General features: G+C 45.3%; 1 protein-coding gene across 1 annotated transcript; it reads left to right on the top strand.

Annotated features, from left to right (window-relative positions):
* The first annotated feature begins 776 nt into the window (after positions 1 to 776).
* Positions 777 to 3947, top strand: LOC143998175 (olfactory receptor 11A1-like). The gene has a single exon (XM_077493905.1). The coding sequence runs from the start codon at positions 777 to 779 to the stop codon at positions 1716 to 1718; it is 942 nt and encodes a 313-aa protein (XP_077350031.1). The 3' UTR covers positions 1719 to 3947.
* The last annotated feature ends 22319 nt before the right edge of the window (positions 3948 to 26266 follow it).

The following is a 26266-nucleotide window of genomic DNA, read 5'->3' as shown; positions in this document are numbered from 1 at the left end:
TGAATAAATGAGTTTTCAGGGAACTCTTAAAGGTTAACAGGGTAGGGGCTGAGCGGACAGACTGGGGAAGGGAGTACCAGAGGATGGGAGAGGCTCTGGAGAAGTCTTGAAGCGAGCATGAGAGGAGGTAACAAGGGAGCTAGAAAGCAGGAGGTCGTTGGAGGAGCGGAGGGGACGATTTGGGCGATATCTGCAGATGAGGTTGGTGATGTAGATGGGGGCGAGGTTGTGGATTGCTTTGTATGTTATGGTTAGCATTTTGAATTTTACATGGTGGGGTAGGGGAAGCCAGTGAAGGGATTGGTAGAGAGGGGCAGCAGTCACGGAACGATTAGTGAGGTGTATTAGTCTAGCAGCAGCATTCATAATAGACTGAAGGGGGGATAGCCTGCTTAAGGGTCGGCCATTAAGGAGAGAGTTGCAGTAGTCAAGGTGGGAAATAATCAAGGAGTGAATGAGTTACTTTGTGGTGTCATTAGTCAGGAAGGGTCGAATTCTGGAGATGTTGCGGAGGTGAAGGCGGCAGGATTTAGCCAGTGATTGGATATGGGGGCTGAAGGAGAGGTCAGAGTCAAGGATTACACCCAGGACTCTGGCATGAGTGGAGGGACCAATGGTTGTTTTGTTGATATTAATGGTGAAGTCACAGTGGGGGGGGGGGGGGGGATCGTGAAGGAGGAAATATAACAAGCTCAGTTTTAGAAAATATACTAGTGACTCATGTGGGGTAGCGCTACTTGAAGATGGTAGCTGATGTTTGATTGTCTCCTCCACAGATGGGGTATCCTGAGAATTGCACAGCCGTCACTGAAATTCTGCTCACTGGATTTAAAGCTTTTGAAGGTTTCAGGATCCCGATGTTTGTTCTGTTTCTGATTATTTACTTTTTGATTTGCCTGGAAAATGTGTTGATCATCTATATGATTTTTAGCAGCGCTTGTCTCGAGGCACTGATGTTTTCCATAATTCAGAGCATGTGCATATCTGATCTGCTGAACATCTCAAGCATTATTCCAAAATTCCTAAATGATGTCCTTTGTGAGAGGCCGACCTTCACTGTCACTGGCTGCATTGTACAATGTCAGGTGTACGGGACCACGGGAGATGTTTTGTGCTTTCACTATGTTTTAATGTCTTTTGACAGATACTTGGCTATATGTCATCCATTGCGCTATTCCTCCTTTGTGAATAATGAAATCTATCTTTGGGTGATCATTGCAGTCTGGGCCTTTTCTGCCTTAATTACAGGTGTAATATCTGGTTTAAAGAGCCAGTTACAATTTTGCGGCCATAACAAAATTCACCGTTTATTCTGTGACTCTGCTCCGTTCCTGGACCTGGCCACCTTCGATACAACGCACGTCCGTAATATTATTGCTTTAGTAACCTTCTTCATGATATTGATCACGTTTATGTCTGTTTTTGTGACATATGTTTTTATAATTCATACAATTCTTAAAATTCCCTCATCCTCCGGGAGGAAGAAGACCTTCTCTACATGTAGCTCCCACCTCATTGTGTTCTTCATGCACTACGGTCTCTGTCTTAGTGTCTACATGTTGCCAGCTAAGATAGTAACACCGCAGCTCACCAACACTTTCACATTCTTATGCTTTTTTTGGACCCCCTTAGTGAACCCGCTGATCTATACATTTAGAAATGAAAAGTTCCGTGCAGAATGCCTCAAAAAGATTAGTACAGTGGATCGGATATTTTGACGTTATCACATTTTCCTTTCAACCAAGCCTCTTTTTTTGCCAACTTAAATCTGAACTCCAGAGAGGTATAAAAGACATACACTAACACAGCTCTGCGTTCATTAACACCTTGGCGCCAAGCGCACGCAGATATGTGGCCTCTCAGCATGGGCGTCCGCAGAACTTTTTTCGAGGGGGGGCATAATTTTAGGGTCACCCATGCGCCGCCCCTTTTCGACAATGTCATTATCAGATTATCATGGTCAGAGACTGCAGACTTATTACAATCCCTAGGATAGGTAATGGATAATGGCCAACAGGCCCTCTTACCAGACCCAGCGAAACAACACCAGTGATCCCTCCGGCTGGAAGATCGCTCACGTGCCACGGGGGCGACTCTGGTCAGTAGTGTAGCATGTATGTACTCTGGCAGTGACTCAGTCTTTCTCTCTCTGGTGGTGCTGGGCAGCATGGCTCTCTCTGGTGGTGCTGGACAGCATGGCTCTCTCTGGTGGTGCTGGACAGCATGGCTCTCTCTGGTGGCATGGGGCAGTGTAGTTCTCTCTCTGGTGGCGCTGGGCAGCGTGGCTCTCTCTCTCTGGCTTCTGCCCAGCACAATCCTTGTTCTTTTTCCTGTAGCACCCTCTCCCTCAGCTTTTTTCCCAGGCTACAGTCTCTCAATCTCTCGATCAAGCTGTATCCTCCTCCCTGTGGAAAATGGGGCCACCAATCTTTGGGACTACATGTCCTATGATTCTCTCCTCTCCTAGTCACTTTTGATTGGTCCTCAGTTATGGCCAATAGGGAAGGAACAGAGTGGGCAGGAACAGTTATGGCCAATAGGGAAGGAACAGAGCGGGCAGGAAGCTGGGCGAGGAACCTGGTGAGAGCCGTTGTCTCTTCTCCCTGACAGGAGAAAGGAGGGGGTGACCGGGGTAAACCTGATAGCACCTCTACCGAGTTCTCTGCTGGACTGAGCACGGAATAGAGCCCGCAGTCACGCTACACTGATAGGGGGGCTTGGCAGAACCTTGATGGTGTCACCCCACTGGCGGGTTGCACATGGGTGTGGGCTGCCCGCACCCCGATAGGGATGGAACTGTGTTGAATTTAAGATCTCATCCCTGATTCCAGGGGGGGGCACTTGACCCCCCTTGCCCCTACCTGCGGACGCCCATGCCTCTCAGTAGGCCGGGCCCTGGTATCGAGCGGCCACAGATTTGCGAGCAATAGCACCAATAGAGCTCTGTGCAGAGAGCGCACGCCCTTCACGCTCATGGTGGCTAACAGAAAGCTCCCGGAAGCTGCGCCAAGGGGTTATTCAGATCATATGTATTATTTATTATTATTATGAAGTTTAAAGTGGTTGTAAACCCTTACATATACCCACTGAAGTGACTAAGTGGAAGTGGGACAATACACAAAAAAATAAAAAAATCCACCTACATAAGTTGTTTATCTGCAGAACTCTCTTCCCTAAAGCCTTGTAAAACACACAGATCAAAGCCTATTTCTCGGCTCCTGAAGGCATGGGGGGGGGGGCAGGGATCTGATGTCAGCATGGGATGAGAATCTGATATCACAGACTGCACAGCATACAGCAGGGAGCTAAGAGTAATCTGAGACCAGAGTGCAGGGAATGGACACACCTCCATCTACACAAGTCTCTTAGGGAAACATGCACAGCTGAGCTGAGCCTGTTAGTCACCTTCTGTGTGCAGGGAGCTGATTGTAATCTGAGACCAGAGTGCAGGGAATTGACACACCTCCCTCTACACAAGCCTCATAGGGAAACATACACAACTCAGGCTGTCAGTCACCTTCTGTGTGCAGGGAACTGAGTGTAATCTGAGTCCGGAGTGCAGGGAAAGGACACACCTCCCTCTACACAGTCTCATAGGGAAACATGCACAGTTACACAACTGCAGCAGAGAAAATAAGGTCCCCTGCCCTGCCAGACCTGTGTAAATGTCAGGACTGGTTGACCAGAAACACAAATCTTTTGGAATTTTAAGCACCTCCAATATAATGTTTCATTTGTGAAGAAATGCTGGACTTGGAAGGTTCTCTTTGAAATACAATATATGATATGTTTAACCAATAGGGATGGGCGAACGGTCCAGCCCGAGCATGAGTTCAGGCCAAACTTAGGTTGCTAGGACATTTGGCGAACAACAAACATTATGTGGTGTTCGCGGCAAACTCGAAAGCTGCGGAACCCCGTTAAAGTCTATGGGACACGAACATGAAAGACCAAAGGTGCTAATTTTAAAGGCATATGCAACTTATTGTCATAAAACTTGTTTGGGGACCCGGGTCCTGCCCCAGGGGACATGTATCAATGAAGAAAGTTTTAAAAACAGACATTTTTTTCGGGAGCAGTGATAGTGATTTATTAATGGCAAAGTGAAACCATAAAAAAATTAAATATTCCTTTAAATATCATGCCTGGGGGGTGTCCTTAGTATGTCTGTAAATTAGCGCACCTTTCCCGTGTTTAGAACAATACCACAGCAAAATTATATTTCTAAAGGAAAAAAGTCATTTAAAACTGATCGCAGCCCCGAACCAGAAATTAAAAAAGAAAATTAAATACCAGGCCACATGCCCTCAACATAGGGAAGGTTCTGTGGAGTAGCCCCCCAAAGCATCTTGTCCCCATGTTAATGGGGACAAGGGCCTCATCCCCATAGCCCTTGCCTGGTGTGACGCTTCTTCTCGGTGACAGCTGTTATATAGCTGAGGACAGGGCCACTCGCTGATGTAAACAGGCGACCCCGCCTTCCTCTGATGTCAACAGGTGGCTCCGCCCTTAGCTATATAACAGCTGTCAAAGAGAAGAAGCGTCACTCGGGGGGAGCCTCTCATGGAGGCAGCTTTGCTGCTTTTTTTTTCTTTTTTCAGCTCGTCGGCGGTGTGAGATGGATTTACATTGTGGGATATTTTTATTTTTTTATCTTTTAATAAAGGACTTGTCCCAAAGTGTCTCCTGCATTTTTTACTATTTTGACACTTTTTCTGTAAAATGGTAGGGATACAATCTACACATTACCCCACTGTCACATCAACATGGGGACAAGATGTTTTGGGGGGACCCCAAAACATCCTCCCCATGTTGAGGGCATGTGGCCTGGTACGGTTCAGGAGGGGGGGCGCTCTCTCATCCCCCCTCTTTTCCTGCAGCCTGCCAGGTTGTGTGCTCAGATAAGGGTTGGTAATGGATTTTGGGGGGCCCCTACGCCATTTTTTTTACATTTTGGTGCAGTGTTCCCCTTAATATTCATACCAGACCCAAAGGGCCTGGTAATGGACTGGGGGGGATGACCCATGTGCCATTTTTTTCAATGAGTTGTATCTATATTGCCGAGACCCTACAATTCATTACAGCCACAATTAGTTTTAAATTACTTTTTTCCTTTAGAAATGTCATTTTGCTGTGGTATTGTTCCAAACACGGGAAAAATGTGCCCCTTTACAGGCATACTAAGGACACCCCCCCAGGCACGATATTTAAAGGAATATTTCATTTTTATTGTTTCACTTTCAGCATTAAAATCACTGCTACCAAAAAACTTCAGTTTTATCAAACATTTTTTTGCATTGATACATGTCCCCTGGGGCAGGACCTGGGTCCCCAAACACTTTTTATGACAATGACTTGCATATAAGCCTTTAAAAATTAGCTCTTTTGATTTTTCATGTTTGTGTCCCATAGACTTTAATGGTGTTCGCACAAATGTTTTGCCTGTCCACAAGTTCTGGTGCGAACCGAACCAAAGGGTGTTTGGCTCATCTTTAATCTTAATGTTTACATGCTTGACTCCACTTGCTAACATGTCTACTCTGTTTCTACCCTGCAACCTGTGATTTGCATATTATATTTCTGTTAATTGAGTGACACCAACCATCATTACCACGTATGACCCTGAAAGTAAACTGAAACAGGTGACCACCCCCAACGGTTGTCAGAGAGCAAAAGAGGGAATGAACTATCTTGGTACACAGACACTGAAAAAACAATTTTTAAAAGTTTATTTTTATTAATACATTATTTAAAAATAGTGGTATCCAGATACAAGAATTTAAATGACATACACTATATTGTCAAAAGTGTTGGTATGCCTGCCTTAACATGCACATGATCTTTAATGGTATCCCAGTCTCTTGCCCCGTACACACGGTCGGATTTTCCAACAGAAAATGTTCGATGGGAGCTTTTTGTCGGAAATTCCATTAGAAAGGGCCTTCCCCAAACTGTTCCCACAAAGTTGGGAGCATGAAATTGTCCAAAATGTCTTGGTATGCTGACATAGTCCTGCCTGTCTCAGTCCTGCTTCACGCCAGCCAGTGCCGTCACACTGATCCGCTCTGCAAGATCCCAGTGACTCCCAGATGGCTCCGCCAAATGTCTCTGGATCCTTCCTGTTCCGGTCACACAGTCTCTCCAGCACACAGGTGAACGGCAGAATCGATGGTTGTTCAGCTCCGCAATTGTTGCAGGCCGCGCTCTCTGGAACACCTCCTCTGTGATCCTTGTAGGCAGGCCATGTGTCCAGAAGTCCATTTCACGTTTAGGCCCCTAGATGGTGCCAAATACCAATTTATAACACTGCCCATAGATTAACATTAGATAGCACTGACAAGCAAAAATACCAGCGCTACTTTTTTTTTGAGAAATCCTCACATGTAACATGGTGCCAAGGGGTGATCCTGTGCAGGAGAGCAACCACATCTGGAGAAAGGCCTTGGCTGTACTGAAGCCACAAGTACAAACAATCCCTTGTAATGAGGGGTTGTCAGGACTGGGCTCAGCCCTTCCTTCTCAGAGCTGGCCGCTCAGCCTCACCTATCTCTCCACAGTTACTCAACTGTTGATGATATCTTGCTCGTCAGTCCTGCCTACTTAAGCAGTTCAGCCCAGTGGATCTCTGCCTTCACCTTGGTCAACATCACAAGAAACTATCTCCTATGTTCCTGTTAATAGACTTGCTTGGCTGTCATCCCTTCTGGCTCCAGACCCGGCTTGCTCTTTTATTACACTCGTCTCTGGCTCCCTGATGTTTGGCTTGTCTGACTATCCTTTCCGGTTCCTGAACTCTGGCTATGTTTTGACTACATTTGTTCTATTTATTTTTATTATTAAACAAGTGTGATCTAACTGTACTTCTGTTTCGGTCTGATTTCATGGTTTCTGACAGGGGTTCACAGGAGCTGGTAAGCACGTTTTTCAGCTTTTGGTGGAAGCACTGATGTTTAATATCACTACAAGGTGGTGGATCGTGAAGACTAACATCAGGAGTTTACACAATATATTATCACAACACTTGTGGACTGTTTAATATTATATAATTTTTCATTAGTATTTACAGAATATTTGTTTGATTAGCACAATCCTATTTATTTTTTATGTTTGTGTACTGTGTATATGTCTCACATTAGATTTTGCTGCTTACACTTTTTATTTATGAGGTCATCTATTAGCGGCATCCTACATCATATAGCAATCCAGGATGTGGTACATAAAGATCCTCATAATATGACCCCTGGCCCAAGGTCACCCCCCCCCCCCCCCCAGACAGGGGGCTCCCTCCAAGGCCCCAACAGCCTAACACTCCATCTCTCAGTTCTTCCACCCTAATGACTACTCCGGAGCTGGGATGACCCAAGGAATTTAAGGAGGCCTGCCTCCTGCCAATCCTAGTTGGGGGTTGATCAGGGCTCCTTACCACACCCCAGACAGCTCCACATGTCTTCCTCTCCTCTGCCTCTAGAATCTTCTAGAGGCCAGAGAGTGCTAACCAAAAGGTGATGCTATCTGTGAGTCACCACCTACACTAAACCACTACCCAGCCCCCAGATCAAATCAAAAAGGCCTAGCTTTTAGCCTGCCTAAATGTACCTGCACTGGCCAAAAAACAAACTCTAGCACCTACCTAAGCATTTTTTTTTTTCATTTTTATTCCCATAGCCACACTCCTAAACCTTGTGGACAGCCTTCCCAGAAGAGTTGAAGCTGCTATAGCTGCAAAGGGTGGGCCAACTCAATACTGAACCCTACAGACTAAGACTGGGATGCCATTAAAGTTCATGTGCGTGTAAAGGCAGGTGTCCCAATACTTTTGACAATATTGTGTATGTTACATATGCAAAACAAATCAAGCAAAACATCATAAAAATCACGAGTGACACTCGATATTGCAACACCCTAGATCATATAGCAATCCAGGATGTGGTACATAAAGATCCCCATAATATGATCAATATCCTCTACAAGTTTTGTGGACTATTCTATTCTTCACAATACTTTCAGATTGTGTCTATAAAGAAACATAGACACATACATAGAACTTTAAAGGGTATAATATCTAGCTTTATATGGTGCAATAAAAAACCCTGAATTTCAGCCACGGTATTAAAGCAAGAAAAAAATCAGGGAGGCCTAGTGGTGCCAGATTGTAAAAAATATTCACGATTAATAGAATGGACAAAAGAGAGTAGCTATAAGAGATGGATAAATATAGAATACACTATGAGTAATGTAGCGGATGACATTTGGGATCAAATGTCACACGCATTGTAAACTGAGTTTTTGCTTCAGGACACTAAGGTTCTGAGGGTTAATTGTGTAGGTAGGCCTTAACACCAGTCTGGCCAGGCTATGTTGGAAAATTTCTGCCTGGTCATGTGAACGGTGAGGTGCACATGACAGGCCAGAACCAAGTCTGGTTGGATGCTTGGGTATGGCCCTCTCGGAGCCAATCAGCGGGAGTGCCGGGGCCCGCTGAGGAGTCTGGTAGGGGGGACTTAAACAGGTGTGGGTCACGTGTTCGGGGTTCCGGAGTTGTTCGTGAGACCCGTGTGGTCCGTTCTGGTTCCATGACCGGGGTTGCCCCATGAGGGGTCCCGGTCACGGGGTGTTCGACACCCTGCAACATGTTCCTGTCAGTGGCCCCTGATAGACCCGCCTGGTCTGGGGTAGGGATCCATCTGTTCCCGAGTCTCGGGAACTGGCTGGTCCGAGGCGCAGTAACTGAGGGAGGATTCAAAGTGTCCGGGTGTGCTCTCGGCTTGGAGGGACACCACAGCTCATGGAAGTGACCGGGGGAGGACTCTTCGGAGGAGGGCCAGCAGGTGGCATCCTGAGAAGTGCCTGGTTACTGAGTTGAGAAGGACACTGACGAATCCACACTTTTCCAGTACCATTGAGGAAGCGGAAAAAGTTCCAGGTACGGTGGAAAAAGGTTCCTGTTCACCCTTAGTTGATTGTTCACGTTTTGAGTCAATGTGCTGACTGCCATGATCTCTGGCTAGAGGTCTGTTCAGCCTTGAAGTACCCAGCTGCGAGTGGCTACTCTCTGGGTGGATATAGAGACTTTGTTAAACCTGCAGTTCAAGGTACCTGAGTTCTTCACCCGTGCCCTCTGTTCCCTAAGAGACTGTGTTGTGAAAGTTCTACTGCAAAATAAACCTTTTTGAAAGGACTTTATCTGTGTCAGTGTTCAAGTCGTTGGGTATCAACCCTGGGAACCCCTAGACGTGGAGGAGCAGGCCAAGAGAAGGTAACCGGTAAGCCCAACAAGTCAAGGCCGCACAGCAAGAGTTGTGGCCGCTACAGTAATACACATTTAAGTCACATAATATGGAATCCACCACAATTTAGAACATTGGGACAGAATACACACGATATAACGCGCGCCACACTTAAAATATGGGATAGGGTACATACACAAAAAATGGAAGTACAATTCACCTTTGATTTATTTAAAGGAAAACGAATATTTTGAGCCTGGGAGGATGGAAGTAGGAGGAAACTGGTAAAAAAAGAAAACGAGCAAGTGAAAGATATAGTAAAAATGGTAAAATCCGTAATTTACAAGAACTTCAATTAGACACGGAGGTGATGAAAACTGACATATGGAGGTACATCCAACTGAAATATTTGGTGGGGAAATTACCAATCCCAATTCCATCCGGAGAAGATTATACTCCGATGGACAGGCTTATTATGAAGGGAAACTCAAAAAATAACATTGCACAACTATATAAAATTCTTTCAGAGGGAGAGGGATTGGATGTCCCTCCATATGTTAAGAAATGGGAAAGGGAAATAGGAATTAGCTGCACTAAACACATGTTAGAAAAAATTTTGAAACTGACACATGGCTCCGCGATAGACTCTAAGCCCTTGTACACACGGTCGGACATTCCGACGGAGAATATCAGATCGGACCGTGTTGTCGGATATTCCGACCGTGTGTGGGCTCCATCGGACTGTTTCCATCGGAATATCTGACCAACAACGTTTTAGAGCTGGGCTATAAAATTTTCCCACAACATGATCCCATCGGACTTTGTCCGATCGTTTGTAGAGAATTCCAATCGGGCAAAGTACCACGCATGCTCAGATTAAATTACGAGACCAAAGCTATTGGCTACTAGCCTGAACGTAGTCCCGTCGTAACGAACAAACCGTGTGTACAAGGGCTTACTGTTATAGTGTAATGTTACTTTGTTTTATTGTTAACCATAATTTTCTTAGCATGTACACCATTCAGCTGCAGCACAGGTTTATGTATTCTGACAGCAACAGCGTTTGCTCCCACGATACATAAAGCCGTGACTCCGGCACTGTAGGAGGTGATTTCACCACCACAGTTTATAAAGTTTATAAAGTTTTAGAGCTGGGCTTTAAAATTTTCCCACAACATGATCCGATCGGACTTTGTCCGATCGTTTGTAGAGAATTTCAATCGGGCATGCTCAGATCAAATTACGAGACCAAAGCTATTGGCTACTAGCATGAACGTAGTCCCATCGTAACGAAATAACGTCATCACGTTCTGAACGATCGAATTTTCCGACACCTTTGTCCGACCGTGTGTATGCAACACCAGTTTTGGACAAAATCCGTCGTACAAAATCTGATGGATTTTGTTGTCGGAATGTCCGACCGCGTGTACAAGGGCTAAGATGGTGGAAACAAATTATAAATGCTTGGCAAGATGGTATTATACGCCTGACAGAACTAGTCATTTCCAGCAAGAGAGGTACTCTGAGTGTTGGAGAGGTTGTAAAATCAAAGGTACAATGTTCCACATATGGCGGGAGTGCACCATTATTAAAAAAAATTTGGATAGAGATCTTAGATCTTATAAAGCTAATTACTAACAAAACCATTCCTGGGGACCCATGGACGTGTTTGTTCCATGGAACAAATAGACCTGTGAGACAATATAAAGCATCGATAATTCCAATCTTGCTTGATGTAGCAAAGAGCTTAATCCCCCAAAAAATGGCAGCCCCAAAATTCGAGATTGGATATTTGGAGTAAAACTTTGTCGGTTGGATATTCCGACGGAAACAGTCCGATGGAGCCCACACACGGTCGGATTATCCGACAACACAGTCCGATCGGACATTTTCCGTCGGAATGTCCGACCGTGTGTACAAGGGCTAACACAGGAAGAACTTGGCTGGGGGGCAGAGTGAGGGGAGTGCTTCAGGATATCTCCTAATAAATGCTCATCTGCCAGAACCAAGCCTCCTTGCTATACCGATCAGGTCCTCGGGGCTCTCTCCGTCCAGTTCTTGAAGCTCTCTACACGGACATAGTTACATAGTTAGTAAGGTTGAATAAAGACACCAGTCCATCTAGTTCAACCTGAGTGAGTGTCTACAATTGTCCCTATCCCTGTACATTGCACACTCACATCGGTCCCTACCCTCAAGGAGCCCACAATCCAAGGTCCCCATTCATATACTAGGGCCAGTTTTGGACAGAAGCCAATTAACCTACCTGCATGTCTTTGGAGTGGCATGTCATCTGTCAGCAAGCTTCTCTGAGCAGGTCAGCTTCCTCATTGAAGAAGCTGATAGGCTTCAGAGATGCATGCTGAAAATTAAGTTATCGAGAGACAGATGGGGACAGCCAAAGGGCCCAACTTGTGGAACATCATAGAATAACAAAATCAAACAATAGAGGTCAACAAAATTGTTCAATTTAAATTTTTTATACCCTTAGTTCTTAGTCATGTATTGCCCCTTTTCAAGCAACGATGACGTGCAGCCTTTTGTGATCATTGTGAATGAGGCCCTTTATTTGTTCAAGTGGTAAAGCTAGCCATTCTTCCTTTCTAGAAGGCCTCCATATTCTTGTTCAATTTCCAACATGCAGTGTCTGCTGGAGGACCAAAAAGGCTCTATTATGTTGAGGTTAAAAGATTGTGATGGCCACTTAAGAACCTTCCGTTTTTCTGCTGAGGCCACTGTAGGGTTGACTTGGCCTTATGTTTCCAATCATTGTTATGCTGATAAATGCAATTTCCTCCAATATTTAATGATAATATACTACATTTATCCTGCCGTCAATTTAGGCTAAATTCCCTGTGTGGCTGTAAATCACACAACCCTCAAACAGCAGAGATCCACCTCCACCTGTTTCACCATAGGGATAGTGTACTTCTTCTCTTTAAATATAAGGTCATACCTCCCAACTGTTTGATATGGGAATGAGAGAAACCTATCAGAAAAAGAATGTAGGCATAGGACACCCCCTGCTGTGCCCGAATGGTGCCTACAGTGCGACCGGCTAGTTCTGGAACACCATCATATAACGGCATGCCTTGATTGCGCCCGTCGCACGCCCGATGTGGTGAAAGGGTGGAGCGAACTGTGATTGCAGTGTCTGGAGGACACTGCTGACCACAGATTGGGGTAAAGAACCATGTGATCAGCTGTGTCCAATCACAGCTGATCACGGATCTGAACAGAAGCTGGTTATCGGCATTCCTTTCCTCATGCTGACAGCATAAGGTGCGGAAAAGAGAGCCAATAACCAGCTTCACTAAAAGAGACTTGTACACTGATAATTAAGACACTGAATATCAGTGTCCTTATTATCAGTGCAGTCCCAACAGTGCCCACCAGTACTGCCAATCTGTGCCCACCAGTTCAGCCAATCTGTGCCCATCTGTGCTGCCAATCAGTTCCCATCAGTGCCTCCTCACTAGTGTCACCTATCAGTACTGCCTACCAGTGCCCATGAGCGCCACCTATCAGTGCAGACTCATTGGTGCCTCCTCATGAGTGCCCACCAGTGCCACCTCATCAGTGCCCATCAATACCCATCAGTGCCACCTCATCAGTGCAGCCTATCAGTGCCCATCAGTGCAGCCTCTTTAGTGCACATTAGTGAAGGAGAAAAATTACCCATTTGAAAATTTTGAAAAAAAACAAAAAAACGTTTTCGTAGTTTGTTATAAAATTTTTCAGTCTTTATTTGTTGATTTAGCAAAAAATAAAAATCCCACCAAAAGAAAGTTTGATTTGAAATGATAAAAAAAATGTAGCGGTACCCCTGTGGGGCCGCTGAATGTAATAGTTCCACCTGTCGCCCTGCCCCAGCCTGGCATTCACTTCCAGTCACTCTCCAGACAATGAATCAGCTTTGTTTTGGTTATTTTATTGAGGGATTAAACTTGGATGGGGTAAAGGGATTATGGAATACCCAGAATCAATAGTATTAAACAATGAAATGATTGATTGGAACCTCTATTCACATCCTCTAAAGCTCCAGACTTCTCCAGCACAACGCTTATTTATAGATTGTTACTTTCTCTCCTGTGCAATACTTGGTTCCTGGCACAGCTAGAACATGGTTAGGCCCAACTCTGAATTAAGACCAACTTCAGGTATTTGCCATTTGCTGGCAGGGACCGTGGGCCCTTTTGGTGTAGCAACCAATGATGAAAAAAAGTATTTTAGTGCTAGCTGTATTTGAGGTGGACTACTGATCCCAGTCAGTCCTCCGCAGGTTCTGACAGCCCTCCTGGCTGCAACCGCCCAACTTTAATGCCAGTAACATCACAGTCTCTCCCGCTGGCTCTACATCCACTCCTGGCATGTCTCTACCTGCTTCCCCGACTGTGCCTGTCACTCACCGACACCTGGTGGATCTCTCCTAAAGACTTGACCAGCAGTGTTCCCTGCTGTCCTCTCCTGCTCCTGTTAGAATACCCCTTGGGTTGTGTGGGGTTCCCTCACAGCTCTGAGCCCCTGACCTCACCCCCCCCCCCCCCCCCAGACACGGGGCTCCCTCCAAGGCCCCAACAGCCTAACACTCCATCTCTCAGTTCATCCAACCGAACAACTACTTCCCAGCTGGGCAAACTCAAGGTATTTAAGGAGGCCTGACAATCCTAGTTGGGGATTGATCAGGGCTCCTTCCCACAAACCCAGACAGCTCCACCTGTCTTCCCCTACTCTGCCTCTAGAATCTTCTAGAAGCCAGAGGGAGGTAACCAAAAGATGATGCTATCTGTGAGTCACCAGCCTACACTAAACCACTCCCCAGCCCCCAGATCAAAACAAACAGATAGGCCTAGCGGAAAGCTACGCCTAAATTTACCTGCACTGTCCAAAAAACTAACTCTAGCACCTACTTAAGTAGATGTTGCTCCAAAAATTTGTTTGAATGCCAATTGCAGTGTAGTGCAATGCTGTACCCAAATTGCAACAGTGCTGAAATCTGAAAATTAGTCTGGGCAGGAAGGGGGTATAAGTGTCCGGTAAGCAAGTGGTTAACCACTTCAGCCCCAGAAGATTTGGCTGCTCAATGAATATTTGATTGCCTCGCAATTTTTATTTTTTGCAATATAAATGGAAAAAGACCGTAAAATTTGGAAAAAAAAAATATAAAAAATTATATTTTGTTATAAAAAAAATCCAATAAACTCAACTTTAGTCATACATTTAGGCCAAAATGTATTCATGTCTTTGGTTAAAAAATACAATAAGCGTATATTTATTGGTTTGCGCAAAAGTTATAGCGGCTACAAACTATGGTACATTTCTGGATTTTTACACAGCTTTTCGTTTATCTAATTTCTTGAGGTGCTAAAATGGCACGGCAGTAAACCCCCCCCCCCCCCAAATGACCCCATTTTGGAAAGTAGACACCCAAAGGAAATTGCTGAGAGGCTTGTTGAGCCCATTAAATATTTTAGTGATTGAAAAATGACAAAAAAATACACAAAGTTGGCACTAAATGATATATTGCTCACACATGCCATGGCTATATGTGGAATTACACCCCAAAATACATTCTGCTGCTTCTCCTGAGTATGGGGATACCACATGTGTGAGACTTTTTGGGGCCCTAGCCGCATACAGGACCCTATAACCAAGCACCACTTTCTTAATTTTTGATTTCACTCCTCACTACCTGGTTTTGAAGGCCATAAAATAAAATGTCAAAATAGCACAACCCCCCCCCCCCAAATTACCCCATTTTGGAAAGTAGACACCCCAAGCTATTTGCTGAGAGGCATGTTGAGTCCATGGAATATTTTATATTTTGCTACAAGTTGCGGGGAAACTACAAACTTTTTTTTTTTTTTAGCAAAGTCACTAAATTATATATTGCTCAAACATATATGTGAAATTACACCCCAAAAAAACATTCTTCTGCTTCTCCTGAGTATGGGGATACCACATGTGTGAGACTTTTTGGGAGCCTAGCCACGTACCGAACCCCGAAAACCAATCACCGCCTTCAGGATTTCTAAAGGCGTAAAATGGTGATTTCACTCCTCACTACCTATCACCTATTCGGAGACCATGAAATGTAAAGATAGCACAAAACCCCCACAAATGACCCCATTTTGGAAAGAAGACACTTCAAGCTATTTGCTGAAAGGCATGTTGTGTCCATGGAATATTTGATATTTTGCCACAAGTTTCTGTAATATTACAATTTTATTTATTTTATTTTTTACACAATGTCACTAAATGATATATTGTTTACACATGCCATGGTTATATGTGGAATTACACCCCAAAATATATTCTGCTGCTTCTCCTGAGTACGGGGATACCACATATGTGAGACTTTTTGGGAGCCTAGCCACATACAGGACCCCGAAAACCAATCACCGCCTTCAGGATTTCTAAGGGCGTAAAATCGTCATTTAATTTCCTCACAGTTTTGGAGGCCATGAAATGTCAAGATAGCACATACACCCCCCCCCCCCCAAATGACCCATTTTGGAAAGTAGACACCCCAAGCTACTTGCTGAGAGGCATGTTGTGTCCATGGAATATTTTATATTTTGCCACAAATTTGGGGAAAATTTTAAAAAATATATTTATTTTTTACACAAAGTTGTCACTAAATGATATATTGTTCAAACATGGCATGGTTAAATCTGGAAATACACCCCAAAATACATTCTGCTGCTTCTCCTGAGTGTGGGGAAACCACATGTGTGAGACTTTTTGAGAGCCTAGTCATGTACAGGACCCCAAAAACAAATCACCGCCTTCAGGCTTTCTAATTGTGATTTTACTCCTCATTATCTATCACGGTTACAGAGGCCCTGAAATGTCCAGATAGCACAACCCCCCCCCCCCCAAATGACCCCATCTTGGAAAGTAGACACCCCAAGCTATTTGCTGAGAGGCATTGTGTGTATTTTGCAGCTCTTATTTGTTTTTGAAAATGAAGAAAGAAAATAAAAAAATTTTTTTTCTTTTTTTAATTTTCAAAACTTTGTGACAAAAAGCAAGATCTGCAAAATACTCAACATGCCTCTCAGCAAATAGCTTGGGGTGTCTACTTTCCAAAATGGGGTCATTTGGGGGGGGGGGGTTGTGCTATCTGGGCATTCCATGGCCTCCGAAACTGTGATAGGTAGTGAGGAGTGAAATCAAAATGTAACGCCCTTAGAAATCCTGAAGGCATCGGAATTTTTTCAACTGAATGAGGGCTCAGTGGCGGAGGTGTCCACCCTATGGGAAGCCCACAAGGCGTTTTTTAGAGGTGCGTGTATCTCTGCCGGCGCCCGCTTAAAGCGGGACTCGGCAGCCCAGAGGCAAGACACCCTCTTACAGCTCCGTAAAGCTGAAGATCTGCTTCTGGCTTCCCCTACGGTGACCCGTCTGCGCACAGTCACAACCCTCCGTGAGCGTTTGAAATCGATAGAAATGCAAAAATGTTCTAAGGCCCTAATTTGGGCAAAGCAGAAATTTTATTTTATGAGTTCGCTAACAAACCTCACATAATGCTAGTAAACAAGCTTAAACCACGTCCTTTTCAATCTTATCCTGAACTCCTCCTCCAGGCTGACGGCTCCCCGACCCATTGTCCTTTGACGATGTCCAAAGTTTTTGGCTCGTTTTATGACAAATTGTACAACTTTCCAAAAAGGGTCATGTGTGGGGGTTTAGAACTGTCCTGGCATTTTAAGCACAACATTTAGAAGCTTATGTCACACATCACCCACTCTTCTAACCACTTGAAGATAAAGCCCTTTCTGACACTTTTTGTTTACATGAAAAAATATTTTTTTTGCTAGAAAATTACTTTCCCGTCGCATCATGGCAGCATACACTCTGGATCTGGGTTGTGACTCCGCCCCCACAACCTGATAGGACCACATAGCTATAAGATGAAGATACGCCCCCGCCCCGGTATTCTCTTATTTTTCCTCACCTGTTGGGACCGCACGGATCATCACCCTCTAACCGCTTTGCCCCAGCCAGGTTCTAGCATCTCCTGGGTGGAAGTCCTTACCGGTACAGCCTCTAAAGGAAGCTAAATGGAAGGAACCTCACTCTGGTGATCTTAGGGGTATGAATACCTTTTCTCTGAAAATAGAGCATTGCCTCTATAGCCATTGGAAGTAAGCCTTAAACAGGCTGAAGTCATATAATAAAAAGATTGGTCTTTAAGCCTTAAACAGGCTTAGTACCTGCGGTGGTCTCCGGTTTCCTCTTCCTCTCTGGTGTCACTCTTTCTACAGCTTGACAGCATACTATCTGCCTTCAGTATCTCTTGTCACCTTGTCTGGTGCCTTTCCCCCATGTTTTACTTTCTTTGCTGAGCTCTGTAGTCCCACAGCAGCATCAGCACTCTTCCTGGTCACTCTGCCATTTTGCACATGCTCATTGTGCACTTTGGGCAGCCAGTGTATGTCTATTCCCTTTTCCAAGATGGCGCCGGCTACTGCGCATGCACGGGCGGGACGTGACCCCGGCACCAATTTTAAAAGGGAAAGATGCCTTTTTTTAATGCAGATGCCTTTTTTGCCTGTTTTTGTGCTGAGCTGAAATTCCTGACTGCTGCTTTTTTGTTCTTTCTGCCCTCTCTGTTTGGTAAGTATCTCCCCTGTATTTTTCTTCTCTCTATTCCCCTCTTGTTTCTGTTGTGGCTTTATCTTCCTTCCCCTTTTTGTGTTACCTGTGTCTTCAGGCTTCTTCTGTTCCCTATCCATGGAGACCACTGCTCCAGTAGATCACCACCAGCATAATAGGTAAGAGGGGAGGAGTTTGGCAAGTAGAGAAGATCGAAAAAGAGATCAGGACGCACTAACGCTACCTAAATGGTTAGCCCTATCAGGTCCGCAAGATCATCTCGCAGAGATTCCTTGCATAGAAGAAGCTGCTCTGGCCATAGGCGAAGCCATTCGGGCGGAGGAAGTCGCTAAGGGAAAGGGAGTCACAGGAGGAGTCGCTCCAGGTCTCGTTCAAGGCGCAGCCATTCCCGCCAAAGAAGATCCCCTGACCAGAGGCACCATTCACCAGCACGCCACTCCCGTCCTTCTGAAAATACCTGCTGGGTATGCAGGGCCATAGCCCTTCCAGACAGGTTGGCATGCCGCAGGTGCTTTGAAGAAGCCACCAGAGAGAAAGGACAAGAACACAGAGAGCTCACGGAGTCTTCTGCCCCACGTGTAGCTCCGGACACAGAGTTATCTCCACGGAGTGCTTTGCCGGCTCCCCCAAGTACTTCTAGAGAGCATGATTCTCCTTCAGATGAGGAAGAACTAGAGGCTTCAGTGGGCTTTGACTTCTCCCTAATTGAGCCTTTTGTGAGGTCAGTGAAGGAGGCCATTAGCTGGGAGGAGCCCCAGGTGGCTTGTATCTGAGGGCGCTGATCAGGACCAGATAGTTAGGGCCCTGCAAGAACTAAGCATTGCAGCTGATTTTGTGGCAGAGGCGTCTGTGGATGCTATTAAGTCCGCATCCAGAGCTATGTTGTCCCCGGTCTCTGGCTCAAACCCTGGGCAGCAGATCCTGCTTCCAAGTCCAATTGGTGCGGCATCCCGTATGATGGCAAGAACCTTTTCGGTTCCAAATTCGACTCTGCTATTTCTAAGGTCACTGGCGGAAAATCAGGGCTTATCCCCTCGGATAGAAAGCCAAAGCTTCAAAGGTCTCCTCCCTTTAAGCGTAACCTCCCGGACAGGTACAGGGATGCCAAGTCCTTCAGGCCTGGAAGGGAGTACAGAAGGAACTGGAAGGCCCCTCAAACATCCTTCCTGAAGGTCCAGAAGCCCAGGATCACGGCATCTACTCACCAGAAGTCCTTTTGATGGTGCGTCCGCCCAGCCAGCAGTGGTGGGGGCCAGACTCTCAAAATTCACGCTGGTCTGAAACGATAAGCGACCCCTGGACGTTAACCACCGCTCGCGTCGGGCACAGATGGTCATTCAGGGGACTTCCACCGGGGGACCATTTTTGCCCAACAAACCTCCCGTCATCCCGGCAAAAGAGGTTAGCCTTGACCCGATACGTTCAGGATCGGCTCCAAAAGGAAGCAATTACGAAGGTGCCCCTATCCCAAAGAGGTTGGGGGTTCTATTCCCCTCTATTTCTAGTAAAAAAGAAATCAGGGGACCTACGTCCGGTCCTGGAACTAAAAAACTTAAACTGCTCTATCCGGGAAGAAGCATTCAAAATGGAGAGCCTCCAGTCTATCCTCCAGGCCATAAATCTGGGGGACTGGATGCTCTCCATAGATCTACAGGACGCCTACCTCCATATCCCTATCCATTCAGTACTCCAAAAGTTCCTCAGTTTTTCGCTAAACCACAGACACTTTCAGTTCCGAAATCTTCCGTTTGGAAATTCTACAGCTCCCAGGACCTTTACAAAGGTCCTTCTTCCCGTCATCGCGCATCTGAGGGAGAGAGGGCTGCGAGTCCACCATTATCTGGACGATATTCTCCTCCTCTCAGACAGCCAGGAGTCGCTGTTACAACATCGGAGGATCCTCGTCTCCACTCTGCAGAATCTGGGATGGCTGATAAACTGAGGGAAGAGCCAGACTCAGCCCACCCAGAGAATGATCTTCTTAGGAGATCAACTAGATACCCGGTTGAATACAGTGCAGCTGCCTCTGGAAAAGTCTTACCTGTTGGTCCGGAAGGTGAAGAAGGCCATTTTAGCAAGATCCCTGTCAGCCAGAGTATGCCTCAGCCTTCTAGGCTCCCTATCAGTGACCATTCATATGGTCCGTTGGGCTCAATAGCACACCAGGCCTCTGCAGAACTCCTTCCTACATCAGTGGGACAGTTCATCCATGACCCAGACGATCCGAAACTCGGAGACAGTCAGGCGCTCATTGCGTTGGTGAACTCGTCCCCACAATTTAAACAATTGCAAACACATAGTCATCCCTCCTCAGGAGGTAGTGATCATGGACGCCAGTCTAGAAGGTTGGGGAGCCCACTACCAGTCCCATGCAGCGCAGGGCCGTTGGCTTTTCAAAGTACAGGACTCGGTATCAAACGTGCTGCAGATGAGGGCAGCCCTCCAGGCTCTCCTGGCCTTCAGCTCCCTTTTAAGGGGGAAGCAGGTCCTCTTAAGGATGGACAACAAGGTTGCTGTCGCCTACATAAACAGACAGGGGGGACCAGGAGTCCCCCCATGATGCAGGAGGTTCTCTCTGTGATGGAATGGGTACAGTTGAACCTGTCAGACCTGAGGGCAACTTACATCCCAGGGGTCGAGAACATCTTAGCCGACATGCTCAGCAGGGAGTTTGCCTCCAACAACGAGTGGTCCCTGAGCCCTCTGGCCTTCTCCCTCATCTGCCAGACCTGGGGTCAACCAGACATAGACCTTGCTGTGCCAGTCCGGCAAACTCCAAGTGCCGAAGGTTCCTGTCGTTTCACTCAGCGGAGGGGACAGATTGCCTCCAGCATCCCTGGAACTTCCATCTCGGGTATATCTTCCCTCTGACTCCCCTGATAGCGAGATTTCTCTTAAGGCTCAAGAGATCAACAGCATTGGCGATAGCGGTGATTCCTTTTTGGCCCAGGAGGCCATGGTTCACCACCCTCCTATAACTGAGCACGGCAGACCCTCTTGCTCTCCCCCTGTCAGCCGACTTGCTCTCCCAGGGCCAGCTACTACATCCAGATCCGGGGAGGCTGCACTTGATGGCTTGGAGGCTGAGAGGGCTAGGTATCTAGGTCAGGGCTGCTCCCAGAAGGTAGTTGATAACCTGCTCCAGGTCAGAAAACCTACCACCAACTGCACCTACCGCAGGGTCTGGGAGAAGATTGTTGCCTTCTCTCAGGACCTTGGTCAGGATCTGTCCTCCCTTTCGGCTCCTCTGATCCTAGAGTTCCTGCAGTCAGGCTTAGACAAAGGTCTTAGCTCTAGTACTCTGAAAGTTCAGGTGTCAGCTCTGACACTGACCCCTGACAGGGGTTAAATGGGCTCACATTCCCCTTGTTATGCAAATTCAGAAGGCCTGTCTTAAACTAAGACCACCTAGGAAGCCTTCCTTTCCAACATGCAACCTATCAGTGGTCTTAGAGGTACTATCCAAAGAACCCCTTTTTTCCGCTGGAAAACATCTCCCTCTGGCACCTGACATAAAATATCTCTCCGTGTCCGAATCCTTTAGAAGATTGGAGAACCTCTTCATCATTCCCTACGGCCTTAGGAGAGGTCAAGCAGCGTCGGCCCGAACCATTGCCTCCTGGTTGCTGAAGACCATTAAAAGGGCCTACTTTCTGAGTGAGCTGCAAATTCCTGAAGACCTGAGGGCTCATTCCACCAGAGCAGTGGCCACCTCCTGGGCAGCGTATTGTAGGGTATCAGCGGAAACCATCTGCAGAGCGGCCACCTGGTCCTCCAGGAACACCTTTATCTCTCACTACAAGGTGGACTCAGCTCGGCTATCAACAGTAGAATTTGGAAAGTCCATTATTCAAGCCAACTCTTCTATTCCTTGCTAATAAACTTTTACCTTTGCATCTCCCACCTAATCTGCGAGTTAATCCCCAGAGTGTATGCTGCCATGATGCGACAGGAAACCGGAAAATTGTATACTTACCTTTCTGTAATTTTCCTTTCCTGTCGCATCTTCATAGCAGCATACAATATCCCACCCACAAAGGTGATTCATATATACAGAGAATACCGGGACGGGGGGCGTATCTTCATCTTATAGCTATGTGGTCCTATCAGGTTGTGGGGGCGGAGTCACAACCCAGATCCAGAGTGTATGCTGCCCTGAAGATGCGACAGGAAAGGAAAATTACGGAAAGGTAAGTATACAATTTTCCGGTTTAAACCCCCAAACATTATATATATTTTTTGAAAGCAAAGGTTCTGCAGATTAAAATGATGGGTGTTGCAGTTTTTGCGCAGCGAATTTTCAAACAGAAAAACACTTTTTAAAAATTTGAATGCAGTAAAACACACTATATTGCCCAAATGTTTGATGAAATAAAAAAGAGGATCTTATACTGAGTACACGGATACCAAACATGACATGCTTTAAAATTGTGCACAAACGTGCAGCGGCGACAAACTACATACATTTTTAAAGGCCTTTAAAATCCTTTACAAGTTACCACTTTAGATTTACAGAGGGGGTCTACTGCTAAAATGACTGCCCTCGATCTGACCTTTGCGGTGATAACTCACATGCATGGTGCAATTGCTGTTTTCATATGACACCAGACCGGCGCTTGAGCACGGGGGGACAGGGGTGCTTTTTTTTTTAACTACTGTATTTATTGGCATATAACACTCACTTTTTCACCATGAAAATCGGGTGCAAATAGCATGTGCGCGTTATACGCCAATACTTACATTTTAGCTGTCAGGGAGGGGGCAGGACAAGTGCCATCAGATTACATACAGTGAGAATCGCCTGTTTACTTGGCAGCCTCTGTAATAGGAAGTCCTGTCTCCTGGACTGCCATTGGACCAGTGTTCTGTCTCTCATAGGAGATTCTGACTAAATGGCTGCAGATGGGCATCGATCACTGCACTGCACTGATGGCAATGGTGAGGCTGCTGTATTGATGGCAATGGTGAGGCTGCATTGATATGGACTGAGGAGGATGCACTGATGGCACTTTTGAGGCTGCAGATGGGCACTGACCCTTATTTTGCTTCAAAGTTCCTTATTTAAAAGTCTTTTTCCTGAATCTTTAAAATGAATGTGCGTGTTATACGCCTGTGTGTGTTATACGCCGATAAATACGGTATTTAGTTTTGCATTTTTATTTTATTTTTAAACTGTTCTTTTCATTTCTTTTTTTTTTTTTTCATTTTTATTGTTATCTCAGGGAATGTAAATATCCCCTATGTTAGCAATAGGTAGTGACAGGTACTCTTTTTTGAAAAAGAAAATGAAAAACCCTAGATCTCTCCTCTACCCTCAAAGCTTCTGACCACACCAAGATCGGGGTGATAAAATGCTTTCCCAATGGCGCGGTTTACATCTGGCAAAGTCATGAAATGCTCAAAGCTTCCAGTTTCTTAGGCCATAGAGATTATCGGAGCTGTTCTGGTCTCCAATCAGCTCTATAGTCAGCTGGTGCATTCTCGGGTTCCCTGTTGGGACAAGAGAGCCAGAGAAAACCGTGGTAGAAGGAACAAGGGAACACCCCCCTCCCCCCGGATGTTCTCTTGTAAAAGCAGTCTAGAGGCTAATTAGCGCTAGGATTGCTTTTACATGAAAGCCGACCACTGGCTGAAAAGAATGATACCAAGATGTTACCTAAACCTGCAGGCATCATTCTGGTATAACCACTCAAAGTCCAGCAACATACCAGTACGTTGCTGGTCCTTGTTGGGCATATATTGTAATGTTCTATTTTTCATGCAGCCTGTGGGCTGAACGAAAAAAAGAAATTGATTGGTGGGTATGCCCACCATTGAAATACCGCCCTTCATCCACCCACTTCTAATGATGGGCATACATGCACCATTTTTTTTAAACTGTGTGATGAAATCACCTCCTACAGCACTGGAGTCGCTGATTTGCATATCGTGGGAGCAAAGGCTGTTGCTGTTAAGACAAATAAAGCAGTGCTGCAGCTGAATGGTTAACAATAAAACAAAGTAACATTACAGTATGACATACCATACCTGCAAAGCAAATACAATAAAACATAGTAAAAATAAAAACAAAATTAACGCAATCTGTGCCTAAAAAAATGTATGCCGAAGCATGGGGCAATCCCCCCCTAATGTTAGGAGCAAATCGCTCCTCCACCCCTGCCCTCATGCTTCAGCATATATGCTCTTTTTTTTTTAAACTGTGGTGGTGAAATCACCTTCTGCAGCGCTGGAGTCACGGCTTTATGTATTGTGGGTGCAAACGCTGTTGCTGTCAGAATAAATAAACCTGTGCTGCAGCTGAATGGCGTACATGCTAAGAAAATGATGGTTAACAATAAAACAAAGTAACATTACACTATAACAGTAAGATTTACCATACCTGCAAAGCAAATAGTAAAAATAAAGCATTACAGTTCTAAAATACAGTAACAGAGAGAGAACAAAAGATATAGAATAGAGAGTGAAAAATAGAGTGGACAATGGAGAGTGAACATAAGAGAGAGAAGAAAAATAAAATCACAACTATTTTTGGCTTTTTTTTATTTTTTGTGTTTTTGTGTGGTTTTATTTTTATTTATTTATATTTTTTATTTTTTGCACTTTTATATAAAATGAAAACTGTAAACATTCCAGATTAGGGTCTCTCAAAATGTGCTGGCCATCTTATCTTTCAAGACCCTGTGTTAGTATGCCTAGGTCTGTGCAATGCTGTACCCTAAACGAATACTCCACTAGTGTGTGGTAGCGCTCAAAACATTCACCAATGCAAAGACACCAGGTTGGTCAGGACAGGAGGGACAATAAAAGCGGGTGTCAGACCTATATCTGCGCTTTCTACAGACACATCTTTCTACAGACACATCTTCTTTGGGGATTTCTTTGGGTAGGGGGTACCAGGGCAGATATACGGAAAATGGCTCTCTATATAGCACTCTGAAATGGCTCTTTGTATAGCACATAAGCATTCAGCAGAGCCAATTGCAGACACTTTTTTATACCAGCTTCTGTCCTTACAGGCAATTAGGTACAGCGCCAACAACTGGTCGTTGAGGTCCACCCCTCCCATATTAAGGTTATATTCGTGGACACAGAGGGATTTCTCCACAGCACCAGTCGCTGTAGTAATTTGGACCATCATTTCTGCATGAAGGGAGGACAGAACGAAAACATTCTTATTATCCCTCCACTTCATAGCGAGCAAGTTATTGCACTTGAAGCAGGCTCTCTCCCCCAGCCTAAGACGGGGATCTCCAAGCCGCTGGGGTAAGCCCCGGCGATTAGATTTCACTGTGCCACATGCTCCAATCTGATGATCAAACAAGTGACTAAAAAGTGGCTTGTGTAATAATTGTCCACGTACAAGTGGTACCTCTTTCCGAATAAGGGTGACACCAAGTAGTCTGGGCAGTTCTCTGGCTGTACGTGACTATCTCTTCCCTTGTAAATCATAAAACTACATGTATAGCCCGTGGCCCTGTCACAGAGCTTATACATCTTGACCCCGTATCTGGCACACTTGCTGGGAAGATACTGTTTGAAAGACAAGCGGCCAGAAAACGTAATCAGGGACTCATCAACGCAGGCAACTTGATGGGGAGTAAACAAGGCTGCAGAACGTTGGTTGAAGTGGTTTACGAGGAGGCCGAAGGGGCGACAGAGTTCATTGTCATTAAAATGGGTGAACTGCAAGATCTTTTTGGACTGTGCCCTGGTCATGGAGGCAGAGAACAAGGACATATGGTGAATTGGAAAATGATACTAATAATAAAAATAAATATAACGCGCAAAGTGCCACAATTTGTTAAATAAATAAGACATTTGAAAAATCACTAAAAATTCACATGCAGATAATTTACACTGACTGCCAAAAAGATTAGATAGATATCACATTTGAAACCTGGTGTGTTTTTAGAAAATCGCTAGAAAGTCCCATACAAAAGATTTGTTACAAACATCAATAAACTTGAAGCAATAAAAAGTTCCAAATCTCAATTAAGGTGCTCGTGCTCTACAAAGTGGATATGAATCCGTGCTTGATATGTGCTCACAGGACAGTGCCCCCACATGGATGCGAACTCACCTCTCATAATGGACCAACGATTTCTAGTTTGGTCAAACAAGCATGTGGAGCAGTCCCCGTGGATTTTCTGTGGACTGATGTGGTTTGGGATCGATACTTCCTCATATGACTGAATATAATAAAGAGGGCCTCATTCCTCTATATACTAGCCTTGTTTGGGGTAGATGTTCCTCATGCAAATGACAGAAAAAGCCTCATTGCGCAGCAAAGTTTTTAAAACATTTATTCCATATAAAAAAAACATAGTAATTAAACTCACATGTAAAGCCTCATACACACGATCGGACTTTGTACAAACTTTTCCGTGGACTTTTGTACAAAGGGCGCTGGCCGTAAG

Source organism: Lithobates pipiens, unplaced genomic scaffold, assembly GCF_037356315.1.
Source record: "Lithobates pipiens isolate NorthernLeopardFrog02 unplaced genomic scaffold, aLitPip1_a1.2 Scaffold_19, whole genome shotgun sequence".
Taxonomy (NCBI): domain Eukaryota; kingdom Metazoa; phylum Chordata; class Amphibia; order Anura; family Ranidae; genus Lithobates; species Lithobates pipiens.
This window is presented reverse-complemented; position numbering and strand designations above follow the sequence as displayed.